At 42.6% G+C, this 11,252-nt stretch overlaps 1 protein-coding gene across 1 annotated transcript; it reads right to left on the minus strand.

Moving 5' to 3' along the window:
- Positions 1–3,087: 3,087 nt before the first annotated feature.
- Positions 3,088–10,596, minus strand: ube2g2 (ubiquitin-conjugating enzyme E2G 2). Its single transcript, XM_079277082.1, has 6 exons — positions 10,463–10,596; positions 8,763–8,798; positions 7,198–7,243; positions 6,147–6,265; positions 5,084–5,224; positions 3,088–4,236 (listed from the first exon to the last, which is right to left on the minus strand). Exons 1-6 carry the CDS (start codon positions 10,503–10,505, stop codon positions 4,124–4,126), a joined length of 498 nt encoding a protein of 165 aa, XP_079133208.1. The 5' UTR covers positions 10,506–10,596; the 3' UTR covers positions 3,088–4,123.
- Positions 10,597–11,252: the final 656 nt, after the last annotated feature.

An 11,252-nucleotide genomic window follows, 5' to 3' on the forward strand; every position in this document is an offset into this window, starting at 1 on the left:
TGGTCCAGAGTCCTGAGGATCATAAGGATCATCTGATAGTTTATATAAACATGAGGATCAAACCTGGTCGAAGGGTCAAAGGTCGTGGTTCAGGTAGTCTCCTGGTCCTGAATCTTCCTCTTTTACGTCCTTCTGTCCCCCAAATATAATAATAATAATAATAATAATAATTATGTAAAAACTGGTCTTTAAAAGTCAAAATAAAAATGTTCCATCTTCCTCCTGGTTGATGAAGATGAAGACGTCCTCAGGTCGCTGTCTGTCTGCACACTGAGGAGAGAGAGACAGCTCACCTGTAGCGGAGTCAGGCTCGCTCGCCCATATTTAAATATAAAAGACTGGGAGGAGCTGGAGAGAGAGAGAGAGACAGAGAGAGAGAGAGAGAGAGACAGAGAGAGAGAGAGGTTTAATATATCTTTACTTGTTTGTGTTAAGTTCCATTTACAGAGTTCTACTGTTACTCAAAACAAACCGAATTCTTTTCTGAACAACACGATACGTTATCATTTAAAACGGTTAACCAAATAAGGTCCAACAAACATAAACGTGTCTTTAATTGTCTGCAGGCTGAGATCTCACTCTCACTTAGCGCCCACTTTGTCCAGTTCTTTGTTCACTTTGTGAACTATTTTCTTGAGTCTGTATCCTTCCTGCTTCGTGAGCCCTCCTCTGTCCTTGCTCCTCATGAGATCTGGCAGAGCTGGAGAGCTGCTCCTTGTCCGAGAGGTAGTCCTCCACTCTGACTTTTCTCACGTTCTTACTCCTCCTCAGAAACTCCTTGATCTCCTCCACGCTGTAGCCTCCAGAGCCCCGAGAGCTGCCAGCACCGTGTGTAGAGGGCTCACTGTTTGCAGCAGAGTTCTCCTCCTGACTGGACTCAGAGTCCTCCCAACCGGACTCAGGGTCCTCTTCCGGCCTGGACTCACACTCGGCTGCTCCTCCACTTTCTGTAGTTGCCACTTTCTTGGCCTGTGAGCTTCCTCTGTCTCTTCTCTGTTTCCTCTTCAGCTGAGGGGCCTTGAGCTGCTCCTCGACTGCTTCCATGGCCACCTCCCTACCTGCCTCCACCTGTCCTCCAGTACTCTCCCTCACCTGCTGGACCTCACTTGCCCCGTCCTTCCTCACCTCTTGTCCCCCACTTGTCCTCTCTTCTCTCACCTCCTGAGCCCCACCCGTCTCCTCCACCCTCACCTCCTGAGCCCCACCCGCCTCCTCCACCCTCACCTCCTGAGCCCCACCCGCCTCCTCCACCCTCACCTCCTGAGCCCCACCCGTCTCCTCCACCCTCACCTCCTGAGCCCCACCCGCCTCCTCCACCCTCACCTCCTGAGCCCCACCCGCCTCCTCCACCCTCACCTCCTGAGCCCCACCCGCCTCCTCCACCCTCACCTCCTGAGCCCCACCCGCCTCCTCCACCCTCACCTCCTGAGCCCCACCCGCCTCCTCCACCCTCACCTCCTGAGCCCCACCCGCCTCCTCCACCCTCAACTCCTGAGCCCCACCCATCACCTCCGCCCTCACCTCCTGAGCCCCACCCGTCTCCTCCACCCTCCACCCATTTATACTCGTACTATTATATTTATACTCGTAGTATATTTATACTCGTACTATTATATTTATACTCGTAGTATATTTATACTCATACTATTATATTTATACTCGTACTATTATATTTATACTTGTAGTATAGTTATACTCGTAGTATTATATTTATACTCGTATATTTATACTTGTACTATTATATTTATGCTCGTAGTATTATATTTATGCTCGTACTATTATATTTATACTCGTAGTATATTTATACTCGTACGGTTATATTTATACTCGTACGGTTATATTTATACTTGTACTATATTTATACTCGTATTATATTTATACTCGTATTATATTTATACTCGTACTATTATATTTATACTCGTACGGTTATATTTATACTCGTACTATATTTATACTCGTATTATATTTATACTCGTATTATATTCATACTCGTATTATATTTATACTCGTATTATATTTATACTCGTACTATTATATTTATACTCGTACTATTATATTTATACTTGTAGTATAGTTATACTCGTAGTATTATATTTATACTCGTATATTTATACTCGTACTATTATATTTATACTCGTACTATTATATTTATACTCGTACTATTATATTTATACTTGTAGTATAGTTATACTCGTAGTATTATATTTATACTCGTATATTTATACTCGTACTATTATATTTATACTCGTACTATTATATTTATACTCGTATTATATTTATGCTCGTACTATTATATTTATGCTCGTACTATTATATTTATACTTGTAGTATAGTTATACTCGTAGTATTATATTTATACTCGTATATTTATACTCGTACTATTATATTTATACTCGTACTATTATATTTATACTCGTACTATTATATTTATACTCGTATTATATTTATACTCGTATTATATTTATGCTCGTACTATTATATTTATGCTCGTACTATTATATTTATACTCGTACTATTATATTTATACTCGTAGTATATTTCTACTCGTAGTATTTTCAGTTTCTGAGACGTAACGCCTCCACAGATTTTTAACATTAAATATTTACTTTAAGTTTCACTGTTTATTTGCCTTTCAGCTTCTGATGTTTACTTTAATACAGCGACACACACACACACACACACACACACACACACAGGTAATAACAGTTTGTGTGTAAACACACACTCACTAATGGTCCGTCTGTGTTCACTCTGTCACCGTTTCTTCTTTGATGGTGTATTTGTTGGAGGCAGGTTGAGACAGGAAGCTGTTGCTTAATCTCTCTCACACACTCACACACACACACACACACACACGCGCTTCTCTTCTGCGGTCATTAACCTGGTGATGTCTCTGAATACTACATTACCCATGAGCCTCAGCTGTCAAAGGTGTGAATGATAGCTAATCAGTACTTTCACTGCTGATAGTTTTTAGATTGTTGTATGAGTACTTTTACTTCGGTAAGAAATACTTCAGGCCTCGTAGTACTCTTGCTGTTTCAGTTCAGGTTGTTATGTCCAACAGATCAATAAGTGAAAATCAGAGACTGTTTTATTTCCTATTTATTCTTTCAGAATAAAAGACAAATTAAAAGAAACTCTGCTGTCGTCTGAAACTTTAAAACCAGACGGAAAAACATCCAGCGACACTTTAAAAATCTCTGAACCCGACAATCGTCCTTCAGATAAAGTGCATAAAGTCCAACTGAGAGAAGCGGAAGGAGCTCCTGATCTTCATCATCATCACCACCTCGCCACAATAAAACCAGCTGAGGCTCATCAGACCGACAACAGCAGGTAACCATCGATTCATCTCTTCACTTGATCCTTAAGTTGTAGTTTAATGAAAAACAGAAGCGTTTATCTACTCAGAGTACTGTGCAGAAGAAGTATCCGATTACATGCCGACTTAGTTGCTTTTCACATTGAAGGTTCTCATTCAAACCCTCTGATTGGTGCATTGTTTCTGTGGATGACTTTATTCTGAAATCACTGTACTTCCTGATATGAAAACATGTTTTCTGCTGAACGTCATCACTCGTTCACATGAACCTTAATTCTGAAAGGGTTATCATTCACTTCACTGACTTCCTGCCCTACAGGACTTTCAAAATAAAGACACCTTCAGACTTGTTATTGTTCTGAAACCTATTTCTACACTTTTCTAATCTTCAGGAAAGTTGTCAGCTTTGTATTCTTTACTGATCTATTTTATATATTCTATAGTTATTGATTCGTGCTAAATATAATATAATATAATAAATCGCTTTATGTGCTGGTCGTCAGTATTTGCTTGTGACCTGCATCAAACATTAATATTGATGATATGAATAATAACAGCAAACGAGCTGCTGCTGTCGGTCCACACAGGTCTGATGATGTCACCGTGAGGCTGATCACATGACTGTCGACCGGTTTTCTTCTTCTGTCGACTTTTAGTAAATTTGAAGTTGCGTAACGTTTGGATTCTGTATTGATCCAAACGTGAGTGAAGTCCGTCCGTAGGTGTATTGATTATTGATCCGTCCGTCTCAGCAGCGCTCTGTGTGATCGGTTTCCATGTTTGTGACGTGTTCGTTCTCTAAAGACTCAAAGACCTCCGGACGATCTTCTGAGCAAGTTTATAGAACTGATCTCTGTCCTCACGCCACATCTTAGACGCATCCACGTTAGCTCCACTCTCATCATTAGGCTCTGAGGAAGGAAACAAGGACACAAGGGAGGAAACAGAGGGGAGACAGGAGGGGAAACAGGGAGGAAACAGGAAGGGGAAACAGGAGGAGAGACAGGAAGGGGAAACAGGGAGGAAACAGGAAGGGGAAACAGGGAGGGGAAACAGGGAGGAAACAGGAAGGGGAAACAGGGAGGAAACAGGAAGGGGAGACAGGAAGGGGAGACAGGAAGGGGAAACAGGAAGGGAAACAGGAAGGGAAACAGGAAGGGAAACAGAAGGGGAAACAGGAAGGGGGAACAGGAGGGGAAACAGGAAGGGGAGACAGGAAGGGGAGACAGGAAGGGGAGACAGGGGGAGAGACAGGAAGGGGAAACAGGAAGGGAAACAGGGAGGAAACAGAAGGGGAAACAGGGAGAAAACAGGAAGGGGGAAAAGGAGGGGAAACAGGAAGGGGAGACAGGAAGGGGAGACAGGAAGGGGAGACAGGAAGGGGAGACAGGAAGGGGAAACAGGAAGGGGAAACAGGGGGAGAGACAGGAAGGGGAAACAGGAAGGGAAACAGGGAGGAAACAGAAGGGGAAACAGGGAGAAAACAGGAAGGGGAAACAGGAGGGGAAACAGGAGGGGAGACAGGGGGAGAGACAGGAAGGGGAAACAGGAAGGGAAACAGGGAGGAAACAGAAGGGGAAACGGGGAGAAAACAGGAAGGGGAAACAGGAGGGGAGACAGGGAGGAAACAGGAGGGAGGACAGGGAGGAAACAGGAGGGAGGACAGGGAGGAAACAAAGAGGAAACAAGAGTGTCAGTCTTAAATGTCAGCATGACTCCAGTTCTGTTTGATGTCATGAAGCCTTCGTCCGTGTTTACCTGCCAACATGCTGACTACAGACAGCAGGATCTTCTCCACACTCTGGACTGGACTCCACCTCTCTGCACTGCTCTCGTAGCCCATCGGATCGTCACCTGGAGCGTGAAGGATGGAGATACACACCCGACCATCTGGATAGACTACAGGAGGAGGAAGTAGTTAGTATCACAACAGGAAGTCTAGAAACACTTTAGTTCAGCTTCAGTCGCATTAGACCAACACACCTGAAGAAGGTCCAGTCTGAAACGGGTTCAAAGAGAAGTCAATTCAACTGAAAGTCAAGACTCTTACACTGAAAGTCGAGACTCTTTTTCTAGAGAGGCTTTAGTGTTGACAGAGACTTTCTTGAAAGTGAAGACTCAGAGTTCTTTAGAAAAGGAGGATATTTGTATTTATCTAAAATTTAATTTGAGTGTCCTCACATTTACTACAAAAGCACCGTATGTTACTGTCAGTTGAGGCAGGAAATGAGATCATCATCAAACATCTGGCGGTGTTATCATGTTGGGATCAGCTTCCTGTCATGGAGGTTCTTCATGCTCTCTGACAGCTGCAGGTTCTAACAGCTACTGTTACTGCAGGAACCAACCATGTGTGTGACTATTTAAATCAAGTTTTATATTAAAGCTCAGAATGATCCTTGAGTTGAGACAGTTTGAGTCTCTGTAGCGCTCTTAAGTGGTTTCTTCTTATCTGCTGCTGTTTGTTGATGACGATCAGACGCTTCAGTTCCAGTAGGAGGTTCATCTCCGGGCCATGCTGGTGTCTGTGATGGTGATGATGATGACGGGTCACCATCGAGCGTCCTCGTCCTCTAATCAGTACTCTCAGACCGTCTCCCTGCTGTGACATCATGGCTCAGGCTGCAGGCCACTAATCACAGCGCTAATGACAGCATGCTAACAACGTGCTAACAGCAAGCTAACGGTGCAGCGCGGCGGGTCCCGACACGCCAAATGACGGCTTTGAAGCGGAACGCCGTCTCAGCAGGTTTCTGTTGTCATGGAGATGGCACGTGACGACTCAACTACAAAAGAAACGTTCCAAAAGAACCAAACTTACTGTTGGGGTGGAACATGTCGCAGGTGAACCTCATCTTGGGAGGACTGAGAGGATAATCAGACGGGAAGCTGAGGAGGGCTGGAAACACGCCTCCTTCAAAACAGGTATCCTGAGGACCCCTGAAACACACAGGAGAACCGGCTTAGAACCCCGTGAGGGTCTTCAAGTCCAGTACCGAACACGCAACAGAACCTCGTCTGGGAGACTGAAGACACGACTGAAAAGACAACAACGGTTGGACTGTGAATGAGCTGCAGGTTAAATGGGTCATAAGTATGTGGTTGAACCTCCGGACATGTTTTAGACTGAAGTTAAAGTAAAACACTGAAGAGTGAAGAGCACTGAAGAGCAAAATGACGAGACGAGACGGCAAACTGGAGTTGCAACCAGCGGGTAGTGTTTTAATAAGATCAAGCCAACATCAACCAGTGCAGTACATTGAAACGACTCCCCTGTACTGCTTTACACAGATCACTCTTATAGTCTAGATTCACGCCCCCTCTAGCTGTGCTCCATCAATCAAACTAGTCTGTTGAATCCAAAACAGGACACATCTGGACTCCTAATTAGGACATGTCGTGATGCTATTTTGACCCCTTGCCCTCTGATAGGACACAGCTCCAAGTACGGAAATGTTTTGGTACACAAGAGATGAATTACTTTTTGTCTGGCTCTGACCATCATTTCCCACGGACGTCTGCTGAGAACCAGAATGTGTGTTTCATAACACGTGATGTAACTGTTGCTTGTGATATGAGGTTTTACGTCTCAAATGATTCTGGATACTTTTACATAAAGAGGAACACTCATGTTTACTGCAATCATGGAAATTAAGATTGTAACAGTTGGATTCACAAGTTATATGATGATGTTCTTCAATAAGAGCTGCTTCACCACATTCATCAGTTTAAATCACCTTCAGAAGTCTCGTTAGTCAGTGACCCAAATACAGCAGTGACGTCATTGTTTACAGTCTGTGGTTTATACTGATGTTATCACGCAACAACAACAACATTACACCAACAGCTGTTGTTGTCAGACATGTACTCACATGATGAGAGCCTCCCATTCAAAGAAGTTCTCCTCATTAGCTGGACCTGCAGAGACAAACACCGTTACTCAAGGACTGGACTTCATCTGGTCCTCAACCAGTCTCAGTGTAGTCCTGATCCTCTATATCAGCGGTTCCCAAACTTTTTAGGCCGCGCACCCCCTTCTACATCCCGACTGGGTTCGCGCACCCCCCCCCCCCCCCCCTTAATAATAATAAAAAAAAAAGAAGCAACAGAGCCTTTTAAGCCTTCATAGCCGCATAAGAATCGGACCAATGAGAGAACAGTTTGCTCGCGCGTGGCATTTGTTTACAAGATTTAGTCCGCTGTTAAATGTTGCAGTGTGAACACAAACCGAACAAAGGAGCAACTGCAACATTGTATCATATTAATCCCTGAATCAGAACAAAGCAAACGAACTGAAGGTGTGAAAACGCCCTGAAACACTGCAACAAAGTTTCAATAACTTTCAGTGACACAAGGCGTCACTTTTAAAGAGCAATACGGATGCGAGGACACACGCACAGGCTCAGAGGCAGATTATCACATTTAATTTACAATTAATGAGCGACTAATGTAGCCAGGATGTCTTCGGACAAAGCATCGATGCGGCGCGACACAGTGTTGTTGGACATCGGGATCATGTCCAACTTTTTTGCTTCTTTCTCCCCAATCATACATTCCACCATCTCTCTGGCAGCTGGCAAGCACACGTCTTCGGCGATTGTGTGCGGTAGCCCCTTTCTCGCTATTCTGTACCCAGATATGAAGCCCGTAGTGCGTCATTTATAGACCAACACATGAATGAGACTCCAGTTGTTTTTGGCTGTTTTGTAACTCCTCCAATTTGGATATAAAGAATGTAAGGGGCTTTTGACTTGCACTGGCATGCTTGGTGTTCAGGTGGCGACGTAAATAAGCGCTTCAGACTGTTAGCCAGAACCTCACTGCACACCACGCACTGTGGCTTTGGGGAATCTGCGTTGCCAATCCAAGTGAAGCCCAGACACACATACTTTTCATCATATTTCCTCTTTTTTTCCCAGTCTGATGCTCTCTCGTTTCCTCTTTTTTCACCTTGACCCGATGGGCCGATGTGCTCCCCATTTGTCTGTGCTATCCCTTCCTCCTGTGCTAGCTAGCTATATATATATATAGATATATATATATATATATCTATATATATATATAGATATAGCTACACAGCCCTATGCTGTTCTCTACCTACAGACACAGGCAGTCCTTTATACTGGAACAATATTCAAAGGCCCACTGCTCTGTTTCTGTATGACCTGCAGGTTCTCTGGTACTTTCACAAGGCGCTTTAGGGGGTTTTCTTTGTGGCAAGACCTCGTTGATATCATCAGATACAGCCATTTTAATTTGGGTACGTCATTTTTGCTCCAAAATAGGGGGGGGGGGGGGTGGAAGAGGTTAAACCTAATAAATAATTGTTAAACTGATTCATTGAATGCATCTCCCTTATTTTGTCATGGCCGTTCGGCCCGGTTTGTGACATCACCTCCAAGTAAAAACACACATTAAACAGTTCAGACCGTCTCACCTGCAACGATCCCCTCGGGTGGGTTCAGGGTCAGCTCTGAAACACAGACACACAGGTTAGCTCCAGGCTAGCTTCACAAACATCAGCTCAAGCCAACACACATCAGCTCAAGCCAACACACATCAGCTCAAGCCAACACACATCAGCTCAAGCTAACAAACATAAACTCAAGCCAACAAACATCATCTCAAGCCAACACACATTAGCTCAAGCCAACACACATTAGCTCAAGCCAACAAACATCATCTCAAGCCAACACACATTAGCTCAAGCCAACACACATTAGCTCAAGCCAACACACATTAGCTCAAGCCAACACACATTAGCTCAAGCCAACAAACATTAGCTCAAGCCAACACACATTAGCTCAAGCCAACACACATTAGCTCAAGCCAACACACATTAGCTCAAGCCAACACACATTAGCTCAAGCCAACACACATTAGCTCAAGCCAACAAACATTAGCTCAAGCTAACAAACATTAGCTCAAGCTAACAAACATCAGCTCAAGCCAACACACATCAGCTCAAGCCAACACACATTAGCTCAAGCTAACAAACATCATCTCAAGCCAACAAACATTAGCTCAAGCTAACAAACATCAGCTCAAGCCAACACACATTAGCTCAAGCCAACAAACATTAGCTCAAGCTAACAAACATCATCTCAAGCCAACAAACATTAGCTCAAGCTAACAAACATCAGCTCAAGCCAACACACATTAGCTCAAGCCAACAAACATTAGCTCAAGCTAACAAACATTAGCTCAAGCTAACAAACATCATCTCAAGCCAACAAACATTAGCTCAAGCTAACAAACATCAGCTCAAGCCAACACACATCAGCTCAAGCCAACACACATCTGCTCAAGCCAACACACATCTGCTCAAGCCAACACACATTAGCTCAAGCCAACACACATTAGCTCAAGCTAACACACATTAGCTCAAGCCAACACACATTAGCTCAAGCCAACACACATTAGCTCAAGCCAACACACATCTGCTCAAGCCAACACACATCAGCTCAAGCCAACACACATTAGCTCAAGCCAACACACATCTGCTCAAGCCAACACACATTAGCTCAAGCTAACACACATTAGCTCAAGCCAACACACATCTGCTCAAGCCAACACACATCAGCTCAAGCCAACACACATTAGCTCAAGCTAACACACATTAGCTCAAGCCAACACACATTAGCTCAAGCCAACACACATCAGCTCAAGCCAACACACATTAGCTCAAGCTAACTTAGACACTTGTATGTTAACACATGACTCCATGAGGCTAATCATCAGAGCTAACCTAGTAGCCATGGCTAGCTAGCACCAGGTCTATTTTAAAAGTTACATCATTATGTCTACGAGGAACCTTCTGGAGACGCTGACGAGCTGCTCACAACATTCATATAATGAGTTCTCTTATCGCGGTTGAAGCGGCTAGGTGTTTAAAAATAACCCCGAAATAAAGTTACTTCCCCCCTTCATATAAAAAGCTTATATATATATATATATATATATATGTATGTTGAAATACATAAAGGACGGTAAATAGAGGGAGGACATTATTAAATCTCCCGTTTAGTCAATGGAGTCTGGTGAGGGAGGATTACAAGGAGCTCACGGGACTGTCAGTTTAGCTGTTAGCCACCATGAAACGGTTCTCTCCCATTGGCTGGAGGAGGTGTCACTCACGTTTATACTCCGCCATGAGTCTCTTCAGCGCAGTGCCGGCCATCGAGAAAAATAAGAAGAAGAAGCTCCGAGTTTATACTGTTTTACTCCGCAAGCGAATCTGTCGACTAGGAGATAATGCGCATGCGCGTGTTGTGATGTTTATGAGTGAACATGTCAGCCGACAGCGCCCTCTGCTGGAGGAACGTCATAACGTTGGTGTTGAATATTCAGTACTAATACCTGTAAATAATACTTTATTACTTCATAATCCTGCGTTTAAACTTATTGTAAGTAAAAAGTACAGGAGTATTTATTATCAGATAAATATATTTAAAGTATCAAAAGTGAAATCACTAATTATGTGTCTTTATAAATAAACTTTACTATTATTATTCAAACTTTATATTTATATATATATATATATATATATATATATATATATATATATATATATATATATATATATATATATATATATATATATATATATAAATAAATATATATATATATAAATACATATAAAATAACATATTATTACCATATTTATATTGAGCATATTGCAACATATTGAGAGTTTATTATCACAGTATTACATTATAACAAGTCAATGTTTCTACAGACATCATTTATAATGAATATAAATACATATATAGCATATATAAATATATATATACTATATATTTATATATTAATTTCTACACTCATTATTCATCAGCTGATTTAACTAGTGAACGATGAACTAGTGAACGATTAACGATTGAACGATGAACTAGTGAACGATTAACTATTGAACGATGAACGATTGAAT

The sequence above is a fragment of the Melanostigma gelatinosum genome (assembly GCF_949748355.1).
Source record: "Melanostigma gelatinosum genome assembly, chromosome: 10".
Lineage (NCBI taxonomy): Eukaryota > Metazoa > Chordata > Actinopteri > Perciformes > Zoarcidae > Melanostigma > Melanostigma gelatinosum.